Genomic DNA, 22,851 nt, shown 5'->3' on the forward strand with positions numbered 1-22,851 from the left:
CTAAAAATGGACAGAATGAGAGGAAACAAAACTAGAAGGTCATATTGAAACGAATGGTAAGTATAACTTACTGAATAATCGAGTATTCGAGCATGCATCGATCGAAACTATAGTCTTTGATAGAGTCATAAATTAGACTACATTTTCAATGGAAATCACATTGTCAGATTATCGTACACACATATCGCTTATCAATGTCGTTCAAGGCTCATATTCGTAAAACGTACGCGCAAATTTAGAACGAATATTGAGTGCATCTAACCAGGGCCTAATAAACGGAAATTAGATTGTGTTTTATATCTCTGAAGTGATCTCCGGTTGAACTTCCTTACTTGATTTTTAGACTTGTTTCTATTAGTCGAGAACAAGAAAGTCCAAAAATCAAACAAATTTGAAGTAAACCGAGTCAAAAATGGTTCTATGAGTCTTTGTAGTTTCGAAGAGATGTGAGAATTTAATTATGACACACAATTATTGACTCATACCTTCACCTCACCAAATAATGATTGCATAGTGATTTTATGGATAAACAGATGAAACACAGTTGAAATAATCCAAAATCTTCGTGTATGTATCACATAATATGTGCATAAAAAATCAAACGAATAACTTGTGGAAGGCAACGGCATATCGAACGAATGGTTCCCTGATTGTTAATCAAATAGATCATTGCACGAGTAATATAGCGAATGAATGGACTGTGTCGGCAAGATTTGATGTATTTCTGAATATAAAATGTTATCTACGACACGATGATAAATTCTCATATCAGCAGAAACACACAATTAAATCTACATTAAATGCAATGAATCCCATCAACTTGCACACAAGTATCTATATTCCATGATAAAATACCAGTGAACCACCGCAATTAGTTCGAATTAAGTAAGTGCGCTGGAAATTATGGATGACGGTTAACGACTTTGTATACCATAATGTATCTATATTTTGACTCTGCTATCGCGTCACTCGTTGAATATGGATAGGAATAATTCTAGATCGAAACTGCTATCATGGTGAATGCGTGGACATTTTCAATTGAACTACAACGCGAAGTATAAAATCAAGCGCCGACATCTCAAAATCGGTTGGAATCTCAACAAAGAACCCCCTGTCTTTTAAAATATCACTCATAAGAATGTGAATACAATAGCGATTCAACGATTTCTTGAAAAATCTTTCGCTAATCTTATTGGTTCTAAAATCTCTTGAATTACCATTTGTATAACAAAGCAATCATCGTTGCCATTGTGTCATTGTGACGCTGCGCAAACGCAATTCAATGTCACACATATTTAATAGATCGAATCGCATACGGACGGATGGAGAGTGATCGATGATCGTTTACAGTGTTCACGCACATTTCATTCATACCTGAGTACCGTGCTGTTGCTGTTGTTGCCGATCACAAGCAGTGCGATCGGTTGTATTGAAATGCGCTCGCGTCGTTGGGTCGCTTGTTGACGTTTGCAACACACAGGTGGTTTAACCAACATTGTTTGATTTAAAACACCTCAGTTGACTGTTGATCACCGTCGCGTTAACTGTTACTTTATGTTTTATCGTCTCGATTTTGGATCATTCTTACGTTCACCCAGCGGAATATTTACAACAATAACTGGAAATTAGCGCCCTTTGTTTTTAGTCTGGAAAACCTTTCGAAAGTTTCCTGTTGACCGTGAAAATAGCTACAAGTGCCGGGGCTTCTAGTTCGATTGAATTCTTCGAAATGACTCGATTGAAAAAAATTTAACCTAAAATTCATGGAGTGAAATGCTAAACGATACAATTTGTGTGATACAAACGATTTTCAAATATTAAACAAGTGATTCATTTTGTGATTTTGTGGCGCCAACTGAGCTTGATCAAGTTCATAACAGTTCGTTTTCAACAATTTGTGGACATTGTGCAGAAAACAAAGCAATTTTTTCGTTTTTTTTTGTTGAGATAACACAATTTGGAGCATTTATACATATCTCCTGGAAAGGTGAGTTGATTTGGGAAGGAATAAGAAGTTTTTTTCTAAGAAATGTACAATCAACAGATAAAGAATAGCCCTGTGCAATTTTTTAAAATGTATTTTGACTTGATTTTTGAGTCACTTGATCATTTTTCTTCATACAATTTATAGACTGGTCTCAGACTGAGACTCTCAGTGACCGGGTGGTTGCAACAGTCAACTGTTTTTAGACATTTTGATCATGTTTTATACATCAACTACAATCAAAAGACAATAATACAATCACTAGAAAGTCCTAGGTAATTCATTTGACTAAACCGATCCATTCGATTGAATTTGTTTAAAGTTGATTGAAATCGATTGGAATTGCACAGTTGCAATCGGTTGGAATACTGTGATTGTACAGTATGTACAAACAATCAGTCGATATGTCTTAAAATAAACTAGACTAATTTATAGTCAATATCTTTTCACAAGGGTGCTTCATCTGGCGATTGTACAAAGAATCACGAAAAACGAATAATAGAAAGTCAGCGCGTTTAAATTTTAAAAGAAGAAGAAAAAACACAGCAAATTCAATGAAAGAAGACTTTGGTTTTTTGTAAATCAATGGAAAAACCCAAGAATAGAATAAAAAAAAACCTGAAGTATTAGAAAAAAACACACAGAATTTAGAAAAAAAAAATAGTCAATTCTAAATCAAAACTAACCCAAAATGAACAAAACATAAAATAAATCAGAAAAAAACACGAAAAAAACAAGAACGTTAACAAAATTGCAAATTCGGTTCTATCGATGTGACGTCTTTCTTGATCGATTAACATTAAATTATTTATTATTCAAAGAAACTCGTCTGCGGTTTGGTTGGTTGACAAACTTTGCATTTTTCAGGTGGATGAATAGATGGGAAAAAAAATCCTAGATTTCGTTCTGTTCCGTCATAGATAGTCCGGGATGGAACGTGTATTCGCACGGTGCTGAAGAATGAATGCTAAATTAGTTTTCTGCTCAAGCATTGATGCGTTAAGGTAGTTCGGTTATAAAACAATTTTATCAAGAATCTGGTATGTTTCCAGTTGAAATCTTCAACTGATTAGAAACAGTACTAAGCAAATTCTATCGACTCACACGCATTTTTTTTTAATTTAACACCGCCAAGTACTGGCTGAATCTAGTAGTTTTGTCGAATGTTTCAACTTGAAATGTATTAATTATTGATTGATGGACCAATGCTTCTGTCGACTATTGTTAAATTTAATTGAAACAATGGCACTGCTAATTTTAACCCTTTATCACATTTCGGTTCCTAAAGTAACCAGATACGCCAGACGCTATAGCTATGAAACCACTGAATATTTTTACATTCTTGTTTGGAAACAAATGTAGGGAAATGAACTAGCTTTCATTTGATACTTTACAGGCTACAATCGGCTGGCTGAATGGAAAGTTTTTTCTGTTCATGTACTGCTGTAAAAAAAATGCGAAATTATAGCAGAATTCCACATTTTTCCTCCTCTTATCTTGTGGATTTGTTCATTCTTTTCAATTGTCAAATTAGGACTCGTAGGACCAAAATACATCAATTTAACTTTCTGCATCATTAGTTTTATACAAATAAATTATTTCAAGCTTTTATAGTGATTTGACACTTTTGACTCTTTTCCGATTTTCTCGACAATTTTTCAAAAATCTAAGTATGAGGTTTTTCTCTATTTATCGTGGCACAAAACATATATCAAAATGATTCAAAAACAAAAAATTGTGCATCAAAGGGTTAATCGATAATTTTCTTAATTTGCGGTTGCGATATTTCGGACACACTTTGTGTTCCATTATCAAGCGCTACAAAAAGTCAAAAAAGTTTATGAGTAAAACAATGTAAACAAAAAACATTCTGTTCACCATGGACTCACAATTGGAATGCGTTTTTGCGTAAAATATATTGACTAATGAACATATGATTGATTTATCCAAGAATTCTTCGAATTCGCATGGATAAGTGATGAAAATGGACGAAATTAAAGAGAACATTAATGAGAATTCTGTTCAAAAGTGAAGGTTTTACGTTGAAACTTACAGCTGGAAAGTAAATGTTTCGTTTTTCACTCATTCATTGAAGACTTCACTGTTGTTGTTTTTTTTTTTCGAAAAGAAAATGAATGGAACAATTTCGAGTGAATCAAAGGTTTTTTTTCGACTCCGAAATGTAAAGACGATTGACTTGGATTTAAATTATAATGAAACTTTTTTCCCGTCTAACTCCAAAATAATAACTCTGTGATTTCTATTGAATTGAACTCTTGGGCGCTGGAACAGTAAAAAACAACAACGGTAATTTGCGTATTTTTCTGTTGATGTGTTCACCGCAGCAGCATCATTAGTGCTAAATCAATTGAAAACGCAGAAAAACACAGTTATGTAAAAATGTTAAGTATTTTATTGTAATGATTGTTGCACAGAGAAGTTGGCTTTTTTTACATTTATCATTTTTATTTCAAATGAAAGCGCAAGGCAACAAACAAACGCAAAAAAAAATTACGTCAAATGACAACGGATGTTATGGTTGTTCAATTGTTTTGCAAATTAAAAGTGACACACGCAAACGCGCACATTCGTAGTAAAATAATTGACCGAAATGTGTTGGTTTAGCTTAAGAATGGGCCATCGTAATGATTTGCAGCAAATGATTTGCCTGATGGGCGACGTGTGGGAAATTCAAACAATAGCCCCGACATCATTTGGTGATAAAAAGTGCGAGACCGAAGGCAGAAAAAGAAGAAGCAAATGGAGGAAACGAAAAAAAAAATTGTTATGCTTTATTGAAATTACTACTTTCGATTTAATGACGACAAACGAGCAAATCGTGTCATTTGACATTTTCGACAGTGCGCTATGTGACGCTTCTGAAGGTGTTGCTTACCTTGCTCATTTGTATAAACTATTTATGCGGCCAAATTGTGTTCCCTTCTTCTTCTTCTTCTTCTTCTGCTGTTGTTGTTTTGACGAATCAATGATGGTTATGTAGCAGCAAATGCGACGCCACCGCCGTCTCATTTTCAAAGCAGACGTGTACGTTTTGTTTTGTTCATTCGTCTATGAATGAATTTGCGGTACCGCAGACAGAAAGAGAGACGAAAAACAACGACCGACCGATCGATAGAAAGAGAAAGCCACACATTATAACACGTACACGGCGAATCTAATGGCACAGCAAACAATTTACCATATTTTTCTGCACTAATGTGTCTGCAAACAGACGAACGATCGTGTAACTATGCTATGGTTCAGCTTGAAGATCATTTATTCCAACAACAAATGTTGAACCGATTCATTTGGTTTCATTTTGTGGCAAATGTTCATTTATTCACGATTTTCCATTCATCAAACTTAATCTCGGTGTCAAAATCCGCTTTTTATGGCAAAAATTGATCTTTTGCAGAAAGTCAAATGAGTTTTTGTTCCGCAAAAAGTATTTTATTAAGCATACAGCATTTTTTGTAACCAAAAACCATCTTTTAAGCCAGAATAATAATTTCTGAGGCAAAACCCACTTTTTAATATCCAAATTTTGGGTTGAATAAAACCATTTCGCAAATTTCTGCTGGATAAAAAGTGTGAATTTCTTTTGAATTGTTGGATATTATAAAACCAACGGTAATTTCTACTGAATGTGTCATCTTCATCTCTTTTTCTTCAGCAATATTTGGCGGTTTGTGGCAAAACGGTAGAACGAAGATATGGCGGAGTAATGCGCATTGCTGTTGGCTCACTGCGCATTGAACATTCATGCTTTGATTTTGTTTACCACAGAACACTTCAGTGAGCAGCACCTAACAAACAAATGCTTTCGACTTTGATCCCAATTTTCACTTTGATTCAAATTTTTCACCTTTTTCTGTGCATTTCTTCACTTTCATCAACAAATCGTCGAGTGTATTTTCCCTTTTTCCCATAAAGAACAATTTTTATTGAAATTTTCCAAGATATTTGACATCTTCATGATGAAACTTCGACATTTTTGACATGGAGGCGTGACGTACCGATCACATTCTAAATTATTTTTATATTTACGCTAAAATTCTCAATTTTTTTACAGGATCTTAACTTGACAAAGACGCGTTAGGTGGCTTTTATTTAAGCAAAGGGAATCAGATCTATGGGTGAGATTGAGAGTGGAGTATGTTTTTTCTTCGGTTTATATTTTTGAAAAGGCGAGTATGTTTTCTGATGATTCTGTTGGCGTTAAAGTAGAGTATGTTGTAGTACCGTCTAGCCTCCGCGGTCTTCATGGTTTTCGCGCAACTGATAAAAGATAACAACATGGTGTCTTAGGCAAAGTTGTAGTACTCGAGGTCTTCTATAACTAAGTTGAAGACAGTTATCTCTTATCTCTTATCAGTTGCGCGCAAATCGCGCACATAAAAAAGCAAATTTTATATAGAACTTTTTTTTTCTTATCATTTTTTGCGCTTTTCGCGGAACTGATAAGAGATAAGAGATAACTGACTTCAGCAATGTTATAGAAGACCTCGAGTGCTACAACTTTGCCGAAGACACCAAGTTGTTATCTCTTATCAGTTCGCGGAAACCGTGAAAAACCGCGAGGACCCGCTAAAAACGAACATACTCGCTTTTAACCATTTTTAAGTCGACAGAAACTTGCTCTTCTCTTTCGTAACAAAGTCAATGAAACATACACCACTCTCAATCTCACCCATAGAGATGTTCAAAAATTTGCCATTCTAGTGGAAAAAAAAAATTCGCACCGTGCAGTCGCCCGATTTGCCCGTATGCTGTCTCTGCTTCACAATGATATGGCAGCAACCTTAGGAACATGATCGAACCTTTGTTGTTCTTAATTGCTGGTTGCTTGGTGCTAAAATATTAAAAGTTTTGAATAAAAATGAGTTGAAACTTTCTCGAGAGCCAAACCAAAGTAGTCAATTTCCAATGAAATTCCATAAAAGTACCTCAGTGTAGTTATCTCAGTTTTCAGCTATTTATTAATAAATCAATAAAATATAAAAATAAGCAAATGACGGCTACGAAACGAAGACAATGATTTAAACCGACACCGCAAACTTTGCAATTATTTCACACCAACGAAGTATAAAGTGTGTTGTCTCTTCACCAAAGCCAAGCATCAAGATCTCTTCAACTTAAGTGGTTGATTGAGTAATTTCCCTGAGCTTTAGCTGTTTAGAGTCACTGTGATCGCGCTCGCGTAACACAATCGAAAAAATTATGATCATAAAACAATGAGTGAATGTCGATAGTTCTGTAGCATATATTCCACATGCGAAAGGTATTTATTTGCTTTTTGATGGGCTTTTATCCTATTACATATTTATTGCGCATCAAGGTCAACACATACGTACGCGTTATGTGTGTTTTTGTATTAGATTGAAATCACACGTTTTATGGAAATGTTGCATGCTGTTGATTTTCTGTCCTAATTATAGAAATTTATGTTGACACAAAAAAACGTGCACGAGATCATCGTATGCAAATGAAGAAGCATCAATTTGTTTTTTTTTTCGTTAGATTGAACAACAACAAAAATCTGCGCATAGCAATTATGCGCGTCATGCTACAGGTTTTTTTGGGATGCTGAACATTGAATTGAAAACAAAAGAGTTTGACAGCAGAAAATGATGAAGCAAAGTCCGAAGGTTTTTGCGCTCGATCCATGCTAAACCAGTTGTTTGGCCATTATCAAAGATATGAAGTCTGTATCGTTTTTCAGTGACTGCGGCTCTTGTTTGATAGCGTTTTTTTTGTCTATGTTGATCTTTCATCCTCTGCCTCTGTTGCTTTTTGTTTTTCTCTGTTGCTCTCTGATGCTCTCTTTGCCTCTATCTCTGTCTCTGTACCTTTCTCTCTGTATCTTTTTGCCTCTCTTTCATTCTATCTCTAACTCTATCTCTATCTTTATCACCCGCACTCACTCTCTTTCTCATTCTCTTCCTCTGTCACTTACTCACTCACTGTCTCTCTTTTCTTGCACCGGTTCTTTTTTGAGCCACTCTTCGTCGCTATTATGGCTCCTCTTTGTCTCTTTGCTTCTTTTTACACCATCAAACCGACATAACTTTTCACTCACTCAGCGCTTAGCGCATCGCCACCGAATGAGCTCTAAATAGGCATTCGATGTAAATTTTGACTAAAATTCGGTGGCTGCACTAATAATTACATCTAAAATGAAAAGACAAACCACACGGTTGTCGATTTTAAATGCCATGATTCAATAAACTGACGACTCGTTGTCTATTTTATGGCAGGCAATTATTCGTATTAAATGCATGTTACAGATGATTCGTACACTCGATAATAATATATATGAAACCAATGCACAACAGGTTCAAGGTTGACAACAATAATTACATAGCTGAAACGTAGAAAATGAAAAATGAATTGGCAATTTTTTTTTTTTCATAGAAAAAAGTGGAATTATTCGGAGTGATTTAAAATCAGCTTACATAAATGTAAGTGGATCAAATGCAGAACAATAGAAGCAAAAATAAGCGATAACATCTGTGTTCAACACGATGACATTTTGACGTTAAATGATAGAATAAAATGCAATTTTTTTTTAATTTCATTAGAATCAAACAACTTAACCGACAAAATTGCATTTCATAACCGCGTTTTTTTCTTTCGTTCGTGAAATCGTTTTTTGTTACAAAGCTGATTTTTCTCTTACCCGTAGAACAATGAACCTAGTTTCTTGACTCATCAACTTCTCGAGAATGTTTTAATCCCCGTTGATTAAATTTGCAGCGAAAAATTGATTAAAATCACTGAACACACGAAATGCGCAAATACATTTATTCTTTGTTCGTATTTCGCTTGCAAATGCCGTTTCATTGCATCTATGCTGCGGCGATAATTATGCAAGCTTATTTCGAACGGCGCTCACCGAGCGCACATTGCTTCGCTATACAAAGTGAATGAACATAACTGTTTTACCTCAAATGACCTTCACATAACCAATAATAATAATGTACGAAAAACAAAAACAAAAACAAAACCGAAACCGAAACAGCACAGTTAAATAAGCGCGCGTACAACTGTATTAATATCAACATGTATCGTCTCAGTACGGCTGCTGTTGGCGTTACCACTACCACTGCTACTGCCGCTACTGTTGCTGCTTCAACGAATTCAATTAAATTACCTTTGAACCCGTGCTCAGTTCGATGCTTGGGGGAAATCCATGTCTGACAATCCGTATTTTAACCATCCAACATGCACACACACAAACATTTTATAATTCACTGAGTTTCAATGACCGAACATTGCATTTTCCACACAAATAAATGAGTTCAATCGACCAGCTCTGGACAGATCTTTAATTTTATTTCTCATCGACGGTTCAGTTTCAGTTTACTCTCGGTTTTTTCCTGTTTGGTGCCGTTTGTGTTTTATTCAGCGCTGATTTCGAACAATTTTCCCTTTATGCGTCGATTTTTTAGCGAATTTTTCTTGAAAATAGTCATAGATTGCAATTCAATGCTTGAAAAGATTCTTCAATGATAGCTATGCATTGATTAAATATCACGTATCAATCGGTCGTTTATGAATTGCTCATTTTTGTCGAGAACTTGTATACAAATCTGCATACAAAAAATGACACTCACTGTCACCATTATTTCCATGGATTGCATCTTCATCTGTATGTGTACGAACCATAAGCAAAAATGTGTTAGACAAAATGTTCCTTTGACATTTCAGACCTGGTCTAAGCTCAATCTGTTCCCAATTTGTTCGCATTTTTTTTTTTGCAAAGCCACGTCGAATCAGTGTGAACGTTCAAAAATCAGCATCATCGTCACAAGATGCGATTTCATACAAGTCTCGTTGTAGCCGTGATCGTCTAGTGGTTAGGACCCTACGTTGTGGCCGTAGTAACCGGAGTTCGAATCTTCGTCACGGCAACGTTACCGGCAACATGGTAACGGATGAGACCACTAATTTTTTTCCCAACAGATCACATAAAAGTCATCAATTGTAACTATTTTTCATGTCTATGCCACTCATATTTACGTGGATATTATTTTTTTTTACAAAAAACAATATCAGCGAAAACATGGTGTGTTACAAATGTATGCGACTCAATGTTTGAGTTCACAAAAATAAAAGTAAAATGTGAATAAGTCAAAGGAAAGAAAAAAAAACAGACTTATAAATTACGGATTCAATCTGTGAAGTTCCCTATAAAATTGCTTCAAATTATTTTACCAATGTTTCCAAAGTGCATTTTTTTCTCATTTTTCGTTGTGCGATGGTGTTTCGAATGCATAAACGATGTTGAAAAAAAATATTCAGCCTCATCCGTTACCATATTTTGGGTAACGTTGCCGTGACGAAGATTCGAACTCCGGTTACTACGGCCACAACGTAGGGTCCTAACCACTAGACGATCACGGCTACCAGAGACCGGTGTCTGTGATATTCGCAAACTGTTTCTTAAACTCACACGCACACGCACGCACCGATTTCACTGTGATGCTGAATTTTTTATTGTTACTTTTTCGAACGCGTGGCCGAAACGAAACCATTCACTTAATGCTCTTTTGATTTTGTGAACTCAAACATTGAGTCTCATACATTTGAAACACACCATAATTTTGCTGATATTGTTTTTTTTATAAAAAATAGAATCCACGTAAATTCGAGTCGCATTGACATGAAAAATAGTTACAATTGATGACTTTTATGTGATCTGTTGAGAAAAAAATTGGTGGTCTCATCCGTTACCATGTTTCAGGTAACGTTGCCGTGACGAAGATTCGAACTCCGGTTACTACGGCCACAACGTAGGGTCCTAACCACTAGACGATCACGGCTACAACGAGACTTGTATGAAATTACATCAGTTATCTGCATCTTGGGACGGTGATGCTGATTTTCGAACGTTCATACTCACTTGACGTGGCTTCGCATGAATCAACCTTTCACTTATGTTTTGCTCTAATTTTTGAATGGGCAAACCAAAACTGTCTTATTTTTATCTTTTGAAGTGATTCTTTTTTCATGTATGATTCGAAATGTTTGAATTTTAATTTTTGATGAATTGACAAGAAGAAAAGAATAAGGGAATTTCATGGAAAAAAATTAAAATTGCGCCGTTTCCATTTGGTACAATGTCTAATCATAGCGTTTATTCATATGCACAAATCGGTATTATTTCCAAAATTGCCACTGCAAATGAAACACCATGCATTAAAATGCATTTTAAAGATGTGAGTGATAAGAGATACTATTTGCAATTTTTTCAAGCAAAAAAGTATTTGATCTTATCCGTTCCCATGCTGCTGGTTACCATGTTCAAATAAATTCTAAGGCTAACTAATAGCACTGTGTGTGTTGCTGATAATTCTGAAATCATAGACCATCATAGACTGAGTTAAGTTCATGAGTTGTGTGCTACGAAAACTATGAATAGTTTATCGATGTAGTCGACTATCGGAATATTCAAACTCTAATCGAGGAGAGTGCGCTCTGCTGTAAGAAGAGACACATAAATGTGTTTTCTTTTCAATTCATATTTATTCGTATCGTTCATCGTTTGAGAATATGGAGCTTTAAGTGGTGAGAGCATGGATGAATTGGATGATGTCTATGTAATCCTTTGGTCATTTCTCACTCGCGCCACGCACAAAAAATGTTTTCTCCTGCACTTTCTTTGATAGATGACTATATTTTTCTCTCTGGCTCGTTCATTTTATCGAATTTCTTCATTCTTGAAGCGAAGAGTCTTCGCCGAAGACTGTTTATCCCCTAATCTTTGCAATAAAATCAGCATTTCAAATGCAACCTTTTGATTTCATGAGAGAAATAATGTTTGTTTTTCGTTGTAATTCTTCGTTGTTTTTCAGTGTCTGCCACCAGTGTCTGTTTTTTTAAAGCACCGATAAAAAAAAAACGAAACCAAACTGCATCTTACTGTCTCGTTCAATGGCTTTTGCGTTTCAAATCGAGACTTTCGGTCATAATAAGTTTCGGTTCTGCCAAGTTGTGTGAAGAATGTTGAAAAGCAAAAGTACAAAAGAAAAAACGTCTCGATTTGAGTGCAACTTGTGTAATTGTTGTTGTTGTTTGTGTGATGCTCGGCTAGAAGTGACGCCACCGCAGTTCGAATATAGGATTATTGGACAATAGCGAACGGTATGCAATACACCAAAAACCAATACCATACAACCATTCTTGCCCAGAACTGAAGTCGGTCATAAATCCCAATTCCAATTTAACGATCAAATATGAAGCAAAAAAGAGAACACATAACTCGTACCGATGGCTTTCAATGTCATTGTGAAATGAACGTAAAATAATAATCGTTGCGATTTGTGGCTTATTTCGCGCATTTATGAGAAATCTACACCAATAAAAATGCGCTTGTTTAATACAATGTGTGTTTACACATCTGGGTGTTGATTTTCTTATCTCTCTCCCTCTCTCTCTCATTCGGTTCCTGGTTCTTTGTTCTCAACAAGATCAAACGAGCCACACGTAATTCATTGGTTACGTTGGCAGACCGATGATTGACACATCACATACACACTCGTTCGGATTTTGTGATTAAACACGTTTTCTAGACATAAGATTTAAGCATGTCGAGAAAACTTGAACCAGGAAGAAAAAAAAAACGTTCAAAAAATATTCCATTCATTTCGTTGAAAGAACGAAAATCGAAACCAAATTGATGTAGAGTACGCATATTGTGTTCTATTTTTATAAATAGCCCATAACGGAAGCGATCGCCGTCAATTTAAATGTTATCATTGACATAGAGTGGCCGATCAAATGTGTTGATCATAAAACGATTGCGATTGATTTTCAGGAATTTTTTTTGTTTGTTTTAAGTGTCATTTCGAGTGAAACAAGCGAATCAAACTGTAAATAGAAGCATTTTATGCGTCATATCAGTTGATTTGACCAAATTCAATATCAGTGTACAGTTCATAGAGAATGGAGTTGAGAAAGGGAAATGGAATGCGAAAGAGAACGGAGATCGATTGAATTGATTTGATGGCGCTGCAAAAATGAAACACTTGACTCAAGTGCTCATTCAATTAGATTTTATTATTTTCATATGGCCGAGAGAGAAAAATTGCAGTAAAATGTAATGATTGGCTACAGATTGATTGCTTTGGTCGTTTATTCGTGCTTATTTGTTTGTTCATTCATTAAATCGAATGCTTCTGTGTGTCATAAATTGATTTTTTTTCGCTGCAATCGGTAACATTGCCACCTGATCGATTTCCATAGCGAAACAGCCACTTGATTGACTTTTTATACTACGATGGAGTGTCTCAATCTCTCAATTTGAGCCAGAAACAATGGCCGAGTTCAATGCAAAATGGTGAAACAAACTTGACACCGTGCGAAAATGAGTACGGAGTAAGCTTGCGCGGTTGCGCGGTTGCGCGCACCAGTAAATACTATGAAAACAACAGATAAGAAATTTATTGCCAGCGGCGTCTTTTAATAAAATGCAGTATGCGAGAGAAAAAAAAGCCTACGAACGAACGAACGAAAAAAAAATCCACAGAGTAAACATCACACAATGCCGGGGCTTAGATTTAGCACACGCTCGCTATTTCGTTCATTCAATTGACTAATGTTTTGTGTTTTGTTTTTCTGGTGTTGGAATGTTTATAGCCACGGTTGAAAATGTGCAAATGAATAAATTCTCTTATTGCTCTCCTTGTTTTAACTACTTCTAGACAGTGAAATAGTGACGCTCACAGAATGGGTTATAATAATCCAGCGTTTGTAGACGATGACAACAAATCATCAAACACAAGGACAACCATTCGGCATGACGATAAGCAACATCAACAGCAGCAGCAGCAGCAGCAAACAAATGATGTCGTGCACGAAACAACGGTAAATAATTCCGAAAATTGCGCTCTTTTAAATGCGCACCCTCGCTCTCCATGTTTGGCCGATCAAAGACGAAGCGTTTAGTAGTTTGTCGCTTTGTTAATGTTTCAATTTAAATTTTCCGTCTTTTTTTGGTCTTTTCGGCGGGCGATGCGCATCGTCTCTCATCGGGAATAATTTATTCAATTATTTGGTGTGTTTGTTGTTTCAATTTGAATTTTCGTTGACGAAATATGCCGACAGAATGGTGTGTCAACAACAGGTACAGGTAGCAGTCCAGTCGCATCAAACAAACCAGCAACGTCGGCGCCCAAAGAACGAGCCAACTGGGGCAATGACGTTGAATTTTTGATGAGTTGCATAGCGATGTCCGTTGGCTTGGGCAACATTTGGAGATTCCCATTCACAGCACTGGAGAACGGTGGCGGTGCATTTCTAATACCATATTTAATTGTACTGCTTATCATCGGACGACCATTGTATTACATGGAAATGTTACTTGGACAATTTTCCAGCCGAAGCAGCATCAAAGTTTTTGATTTGGCCCCAGCGCTCAGAGGTTTGTGTGTGCTTTTTTTTCGTCATTATCCGAAAAATTAATTAAAAGCACTAACAAATTCATCTTTTCACATTCATAATTTACATGCAGGATAATTTTTTTTTCTGGCAGAGTTGCATATTTTGCGGCGTGAGAGAGAGAGTGGGAGAATCATTCTCTGAGAATGGGAAAGTGGGACCATGATACACTTGAACAAATAGAAGAAGTAGCAAATTACATTTTTTTTTCTGCTGCTATTTCTCTCTTTTTCTCTTTTTCTCTCCCTTTTTCTTTCTCTCGCTCACTCTCTGCATGTGCCGACCACCCGTGTTTCCTCGGGGTCCATTTCGTTTGGTATCATGAACACAAATCAAATAACGCGACTCACTCATACTCACTCGTTTGATTTTGTCATATCTCATTACCGAATCTTGAAGCAACAGCGGAGAACTTTTGACAGCGAACCTTTTTCTTTAGAATAGGCTTTGTTAACCGTTTCTTTTCATCCTCTTATAGGCGTTGGTTATGCTCAAGTCATTTCAACAAGTATAGTGGCCACGTATTATGTCACCATCATGGCTATTACTTTACACTATTTCTTCAACTCATTCAAAGCAATTTTACCATGGACCGAATGCTCCAATGAATGGGGCGACAGTTGTACACCGTCATCACGTGACACAAACATCTTTAAATACATCAATCAATCGCTGGCCGATCGCAGCTCCTCAGCTGAATTGTACTATGAGTAAGTTTTTTGTGGTGGATTTTGCTATTTATGGTCCTGGTCGACATCAAATGGCTACCCAGGGAAAAGAAGTAAGACCGGAATATGGTTGCTCAAGAAAAAGTTTTGAACAAAATTGTTCAAGTGATGGGGGAAGAAAACACTTTTTTCGATGATATTATTTCTTCGAATCAAAATGACAATTTTGTACTGTAGTGGGCTTGTTGGTTGACACAGAACAAACAGTTTTTATAAACAATTGGAACTTGAATGAAAAAAATGTGCATATAACTTAAAAATAGCATAATTTAAATTGATTTAATAAAGAAAATAAACAATTCCGAATTGAATCGATCAATTTTGTCGCAAAAATGTAATTTCAAACGAAAAAAAATCGATTTAAACTCAAAAAAATGAATTGAATTCAACTTCCAGCTAAATACATCGGTCTAATGAACAACATATCCATCAATTTATGTATTTTCACATCAAAGAGGCCACATTTGTGTGGCTTCAAGTCGGTTGCGTTGCAGCGTGTCAAATGTGGTGGTAGTCGATGTCGTCATCGTTGACACCGTTATAATGTGTGTGCCTATTTGCAATCACGATCAAAATGAACAATGTCATAAATCATAATTTATTGATGTGTCAACATGTGTGTGTGTGTGTGTTTCTCTCTTTCTCTCTCTCTCTCTCTCTCTCTCTCTCTCTCTCTCTCTCTCTCTCTCTCTCTCTCTTTCTCTCTGGTTCGGTTTGAGATAAGCCGAGTATTTTGTAGGATTTTGCTTACAACTTTATGTTCGATACATCGGTTTGTACATCGACATGCTGTCGTAATTTGTTTTTGCTGTCGTTGTCGATATCGCACGAATTCATCTCTCGAGCGAACCGAGAAGCCTATAAATAAAAAAAAAACAAGACAGCCGCTGACTGAGTGACGACACGTTAAAAAAATGCTTTGCGTTTATACACGGAGTATCAAATCACACACAGTACTTTGATAGGCCGTTACAGCTAGAAAAGCAGCGCAATGTACGTTTGCTCCAAAGAACGCATGTTCGAATCCCAGGAAATCATATACATTTTTTATGCCACTTTGATTGTATTTTTTTTTCAATTTTATCACACGCTTAAATGTCACATCTCATTTTCTTACGTTCAAGTGATATTTTTCAATTTAAACACATTTTTCCTGTTTCATAACCGTTTTGCTTCCGTTTTTGAAGGATTTTTTTTTCTATTTGAATCTTTGTACTCAAAAGAGCAAATGACACGTTCAATTTACTGGGAAAATACAAAAATATTAACATTTATCGCATTGTAGATACAAAAATATTCTCCCGTCGAATCGGAAATGTGGCTCATGTATGTGGATGATAAACGCTATCACGAGCTAACTCACACTGAATATGTGTCAAAGTTTCAGTAAATGTGACCACTTTTCAAATAGATTAATAATTTTATTGAAATTTATTCATTCACAGGAATAATTCTTTTCGTTATCAATAATTTCAATTCAATCAGTCAACGCATTTCATTGCGGTCATTTTGACTGCATCCAAATTGAATTAGACGGAATGGAAAGTATGTGCAATGCAAAATGTGCACTCGTACAACTCGTTCACGTTCAGCTTACATCGCACAATATTCACATTTGATTGGTAATTCACAAGACTCCGTGGCGCAATGGTAGCGCGTCTGACTCCAGATCAGAAGGTTGCGTGTTCAATTCACGTCGGGGTCAATCCTGGTTTTTTATTACAAAGATATTGAATCAAAAATGACTTGGGGTGATTTATTCAATCGAATATTCTTCAGAAATGATTAAAAAAATTTTTTCTCTTGATTAAAACATTATTTTTGTGTTAATTTTTTTTTGTTTAGTTGGATATTAGCGTATTTATATTCATTCATTTGATCATGTTTATAGATCATTATTTGTAAATAAAGAATTGACCGAAGAATAATTTTAAATTCAATATGAAACACACTCTTCAATGCACGATTAGTGTGTTTCATATTAAAATTCAAATTATTCTTCGGTTAATGGCTGTAAAATCAACTAAAAAATTATTTTAATCATTATTGAAGTGTATTTATTTGAAAAAATCACCACAAGTCATTTTTGATTGTCTATCTTAGTAAAAAAAATAGGATTGACCCCGACGTGAATTGAACACGCAACCTTCTGATCTGGAGTCAGACGCGCTACCATTGCGCCACGGAGTCTTGTAAACTTAAATGAGGTTATTTGCCCATATTGTGTGTGTGTTTTTACCAACCAACAACTAGATTAGATTAAAATGAAAAGTACGACTTGAATTCATTAACCATTTTGCAGTTAATTTTATGTCAAAATTCCAATATTTTCATTCCTCATTGAATTGAGTTGATGAATGATGCGTTTTAGTCTAAATTTTGGTACTTAACCGAAGAAAAAGAAAAATTTAAATAAAAATCGATGATGCATTCGATGGCTTTGCGGTGCAAAATGAGTATTGTAATCTAATTATCATTCGAATCGATGAAGAAACCAGTCGTTTTGGACTATGAGCAAATCTTTGTTCTTTGGCAGTCACACCACATGCTCGTGGTTTTTTTTTAACCTGACAGTGCTTGTCAGTATAGAGCGTGTCGTGTGACTCCTCTTTGGAAACTTTGGTAGCAGCAGCACTACTAGTCTACGGTAGACTGTCTACCATCGTACACGTTCAGCTTACATCGCTCAATATTCACATTTGCTTGGTAATTTACAAGACTCCGTGGCGCAATGGTAGCGCGTCTGACTCCAGATCAGAAGGTTGCGTGTTCAATTCACGTGGGGGTCAATTCTGCTTCTTCTTTTTTTAATAAGCGAAACCAATCAAAAATGACACACAAAAAACTTTCGATACAGCCGACAAATTGTAACGAATAAGGTATCACATGAAAGCTGGTTCAATTCCCTATATTTGTTTCGAAACAAGCATCTAAAATATTCAGTGGTTGACATTTGCCCTATCTGTTTTCTTCATGAACCAGCCACCCTCGTCTAATACCATTGATTTTACATGTAAAATAACAACAAAAAACGACAAAAGTGACCTCTCGTAGCGGCACAGTTGAAACTAACGAAACAAACACAATTGAACATGTCATTTTCATGTTCAGTGTTGGTTCTGTTGTTTGCCGTATAGCCGGAGAGAGATGTCTACAGCTTAGTGGCATTGCATGACATTCAACATCCATGGAACCAGCACGTGATAAAGGGTTAAATAAGAAAAAACCATTCAATTTTAGAATTTCCAACGAATTGAATGTTCAAGAATTGCTCAATAAGATATATAAATTTTTCATTCGACATTTTGTTGAACAAAATGAAAATTGGTTCGTATTCAAAGTAGAAAAGCAGTATTTCAACTCCGTAATTTGTCTGAAAATGTCTTAAATTATATAGAACGTTTCAAGTTTACTTCGCAACCGATTTTTTGTTCGCTTTCTTTCATGGATTATCTTATAGGCAAATGATCTAATCTCCCGAAGATTTACTACAAATTGAAAATAGTTACAATTTTATTTTAAACGAGATTTCAAGACAATAAACAGACATTAGACCCATAGTCAGAATAGAATGTGTGAAAACAAATTGGATACTCGTTCTCGTTTTTAAATATATTTAAAGACGGATAATCCGTCTAGCGAAAATTGGCTGTTGAAACATAAGAACCAAAGCAGTTGAGTGTCAAAGCACGTCGGGGGGTCATCACCCTTTTTTTACGCATTCTGCGACCGAAAAAAAACACATACACAACCGTCATCATTTATTATTTGATTGTCTGAGTTTTGACAATGCCATTGAACACAGCAATAAACAAACGAGAAAAAAAGATCAACCGTACCAAATATCGTAACCAGATGTTTGGTTCGATGAAACAGCTTGTTTCGTTCTTGTTCTGGGTGTTGCTGCTTTTTTTTCCGTGACTATTTGGATCAAAACATAAAACAACAAAAACACACGCTCGCACAAACATCATGGTGGGACAACAGGAAAAGATATGTGTCGTGAGAAGGTGAACGAAGATTTATTTGCTGACCTTGCACTCATCAAATGACAACGATTCAAGAACGTTGGAATCGTGTGAGGGGCAAAGCATTGCGTTGTTGTCATTCTTGTATTGAATATGTTGTCGAATCGAAGTGTTTTTTTTTACCATAAAAAATTGATAAAACAAATGACTACCAGTTCCGGTCGAAGCTAAGCGTTTGAACTAATAAATTGGATTTTCAACGATTTCACATCGCCGTTATTGTTTAGAGCGTTGTTGCTGAAATCGAATCCATTAATTTTAAAACCATTTCCGAAATATTTCGCTTCAGCAATGACTTGCAATTTAGACAATATACTAACTATTGCGTTTGAAAATCCTACAGAAAAGTGGTACTAAAAGAGTATACATCGATTGAAAATGGGATTGGCATGCCTGACCTCTATTTGGCGCTGTGCTTGGCATTGGCTTGGATAATCATTGGGTCAGTGCTGATCAAAGGAGTGCAAAGTTCAGGGAAGGCCTCTTATTTCTTGGGTATGTATATCAAATTCGTCGATTTAGTTTCAATCAAAAATCGATTAATTGAGTAATTTCATGTCATTTTTACGTTCATTCTTCCAGCATTGTTCCCATATGTCATCCTCGTTATTCTGTTGATTCGTGCGGTGACATTGCCCGGTGCATTCAATGGCATTATGTTCTTCATTCGACCCAAATGGGATAAGCTTCTTGATCCAAATGTGAGTTGTGTTGAAAAAATTAGTTGATTTAATTTGATTTGAATTGAATTTGATTAAACTAACCTCCGATGTTTTGAATAGGTTTGGTTTGCAGCAATTACACAGTGTTTTTTCTCATTGGCCGTATGCTTTGGTAATTTAATTATGTACGCATCGTTCAATCGATTCGATCACAATGTCTATCGTGATGCAACAATTGTTACCACGTTGGATACATTTACCTCAATGCTTGCTGGATGTACGATTTTCGGTATTCTTGGACACTTGGCCCATGAGAGCGGTGCAACCGATGTCGCTCAAGTGGTTAAAGGCGGTGCTGGATTGGCCTTTATCTCGTACCCAGATGCTATTGGACGATTCCAATTTGTGCCACAAGTATGTTCAACATCGAATGATTTTGATTTATACCACTAGGCTCACATGAGTTATACCATTAGTGAATTGACATAGGTTTCATTCATTCATCAGCTTGATATTTTTTCAAATTAGTTTTGATGATGAATGTTTTAAAATTTAATTCCCTTATTGAATTCCCCGTGTTTTTCTCCATATTCCCTTGACTTTTATTCGCATTGTTTATTTTAATTTCGATTTTTCATTCTTTTTATTAGGTCTCTTTTTGTTCCATCGATTTTTTTTTGTTCGTTCTCGACAACATTTTCAATTCGCTTTTACTTTCAGGTTTTTTCTGTGCTGTTCTTCTTTATGCTATTCGTTCTGGGTATCGGTAGCAATATTGCGATGTGTTCCTGCATTATAACTGCCATTCACGATCAATTTCCCAAATGGAAACCATCATTGGTGTGCATCGGTGTTGCGACTACCGGCTTTTTGATTGGACTTTTCTATATTACTCCGGTGAGTAAATGAATATCGATTTCATCGCGTTTGTTGCTGTTTGTGCAACGGAAGTGGAAAAGTACCCTTTTTCGCTCCCTTTGTTGACATTCTCGCTTTTTATATTGATTCTCTACTTTTTTGTGACCTATTAACTTGTTCTCCCATTTAATACTTTTTCATCGTGCTATGGCTTTTACCATCAATGGCAATTTTTACTCACTCCCGTGTCATTTTATCCGTTTACTAGGGTGGTCAATTCATTTTGAACTTGGTCGACTTCTTTGGTGCTTCATTCGTTGTGTTCATATTGGCGATTGCAGAAATAGTCGCCGTTTGCTGGATTTATGGTAAGCATTAGTGTAATGTAATGGCAAAGGGCATGATCGATTATTAAAGGCCATTTAATTTGATTATTAAATCATTTCTGGGCCGATTTTATTCATTTTCTAAGTTAAAGCAGTGAAAGTGAAGCAAACCAGTTTCATTTCCGCCTTTCTGTTGAGTGGTGTCTGGTAGATTTACGGCCTATAACGGTTTACGTTATACATGTGTTCAAATGTTGCCCGTCTAAAGGCGGTTATATGCACTAAACGTTTGAACTTGATATACCTCCAACCATTTTGAAAGCTTAATGTACCTCAACTCGAGAAAAAAACTTCATTTTAGAAAAAAAAAATCGAGAATGAACCAAATATCCTCATTTCTAATTAGATAAATTTAATGTCAAATTTCATTCGAAATTTGCAGGAACTGATCGTCTTTGCCGTGACGCCGAGTTTATGATTGGTCGAAATCCGGGCAAGTATTGGAGAACTTGTTGGGGAGTGCTAACACCTGTTATTATGATCATCATTCTCCTGTACACACTTGTTTCGTTCAAGCCGTTGACGTACAAAAATCAATTTTATCCACCAACCGCTTACGGTAAATTGTTGTTTTTCTTGCGAGAAATCGTGTGAAAAAATTTAAAGAAAAATCGAGTGAACAAAATCTCTTCAAATTGCATTTATTTTCGGCTCAACCGAAGACTTTCCATAGAAATGCTGTAGCTCTTGTTCACACGATTTCTCCTCTCTTCCTAAGAGAAAGGGATGGAATAAATCCCAAAGAATAAGAAAACGCAACGTATATCTTAATAAATTTTTAATCAATGTGTTTTCTTTTCGAAATTGGCCAAACAGCAATCGGTTGGACAATATCCGCGGTGGGATTGATGCAATTACCGTTCTGGGCAATTTACGCTGTGATAAAGCAAAAGGGTGACACATGGGGCGAGAAAATTCGCAATTCATTTCGTCCGAATGCAAAATGGGGCCCAGCAGATCCAGCCACACTGGAACGATATCAAAAATACATCGACAACTGGCACAGTGAAATCACAGCAAATCCACCGAGAAACCTATGGCAAAAGGTGATACGAAAAATCTATGGCTGAAAATGATGCCAAAATCAGCTCAACAACGTAACGTTTACGTCCAAGAATTTAGGGTTAAATTTTTAGTTGTAGTGAGAATTTTTGTAAGTTTTTTTGTAAAGTTAAGATTGTTGTTTTTTTAAATAAATAAAACGTCGCATTTTTCTGTATAAAAGCACCAGACAACCGTTTTTTTTTTCGACTACAAAAAAGGTGTTGGGTGATTTTTTCTGTAGAAGCAATTTTCATGGAGAGAAAAAACTAGCTTAGAGCAAAAGGGAGAAAAAAAAGCTCTCATAGAGTGTGCTCTCAGTCTTAATGTGACACACTTTATGACACCAAAAATGCTGCCTTTTCTAAGTTCATTGACTTTTTCGTTGGTTTGAAGAAAAAAATAACAAAACAACTGTTCCTCTACTTCTTTGCTCTACGGAAAAGTATTTGAAGCTGTTTTTGTTTTCATTTGACTAAACTTTAAATGGTCGTTGGTCACACCAAAAGAGAAAAGTTTTCCCTTCGAATCGCTCGGTGTTCCGTTCGCAAGAACTGGAGCACCTTTGAATCGCTCGGTTTCGAGTGAACATTCCGTGTAAACAGTTTACAAATGGTTTCTTAAGAACTCTTCGTTCTAACGAGCATGCATCGAGCAGTCAATCAAAATGGTAGTATGCCCAATGGTCTCTCAATTGGCCTAGTCTATGATGAAGAACAAATT

At 36.0% G+C, this 22,851-nt stretch overlaps 1 protein-coding gene and 3 non-coding genes across 5 annotated transcripts; 3 read left to right on the plus strand and 1 right to left on the minus strand.

Moving 5' to 3' along the window:
- Window positions 1-22,315, plus strand: LOC129573341 (sodium-dependent nutrient amino acid transporter 1-like). 2 transcript variants are annotated; one of them, XM_055453742.1, is made up of 11 exons: window positions 1-56; window positions 13,690-13,852; window positions 14,093-14,408; window positions 14,904-15,135; window positions 19,525-19,676; window positions 19,764-19,882; window positions 19,964-20,257; window positions 20,564-20,740; window positions 20,970-21,069; window positions 21,470-21,646; window positions 21,904-22,315. In XM_055453742.1, the coding sequence occupies exons 2-11, from the start codon at window positions 13,715-13,717 to the stop codon at window positions 22,155-22,157; spliced, it is 1,959 nt and encodes a 652-aa protein (XP_055309717.1). In that variant the 5' UTR covers window positions 1-56; window positions 13,690-13,714; the 3' UTR covers window positions 22,158-22,315. The 2 variants fall into 2 exon arrangements, with proteins under 2 accessions (XP_055309717.1, XP_055309718.1); XM_055453743.1 differs by lacking the exon at window positions 1-56 and adding an exon at window positions 1,517-1,987.
- On the plus strand, window positions 16,787-16,858 carry Trnaw-cca (transfer RNA tryptophan (anticodon CCA)). Its single transcript has one exon. It is a non-coding gene; the product is annotated as a tRNA-Trp (tRNA).
- Trnaw-cca (transfer RNA tryptophan (anticodon CCA)) lies at window positions 17,272-17,343 on the minus strand. Its single transcript has one exon. It is a non-coding gene; the product is annotated as a tRNA-Trp (tRNA).
- Window positions 17,871-17,942, plus strand: Trnaw-cca (transfer RNA tryptophan (anticodon CCA)). Its single transcript has one exon. It is a non-coding gene; the product is annotated as a tRNA-Trp (tRNA).
- Window positions 22,316-22,851: the final 536 nt, after the last annotated feature.

Source organism: Sitodiplosis mosellana, unplaced genomic scaffold, assembly GCF_009176505.1.
Source record: "Sitodiplosis mosellana isolate CC-2019 unplaced genomic scaffold, AAFC_SMos_1.0 Smas_scaffold_6062, whole genome shotgun sequence".
Taxonomy (NCBI): domain Eukaryota; kingdom Metazoa; phylum Arthropoda; class Insecta; order Diptera; family Cecidomyiidae; genus Sitodiplosis; species Sitodiplosis mosellana.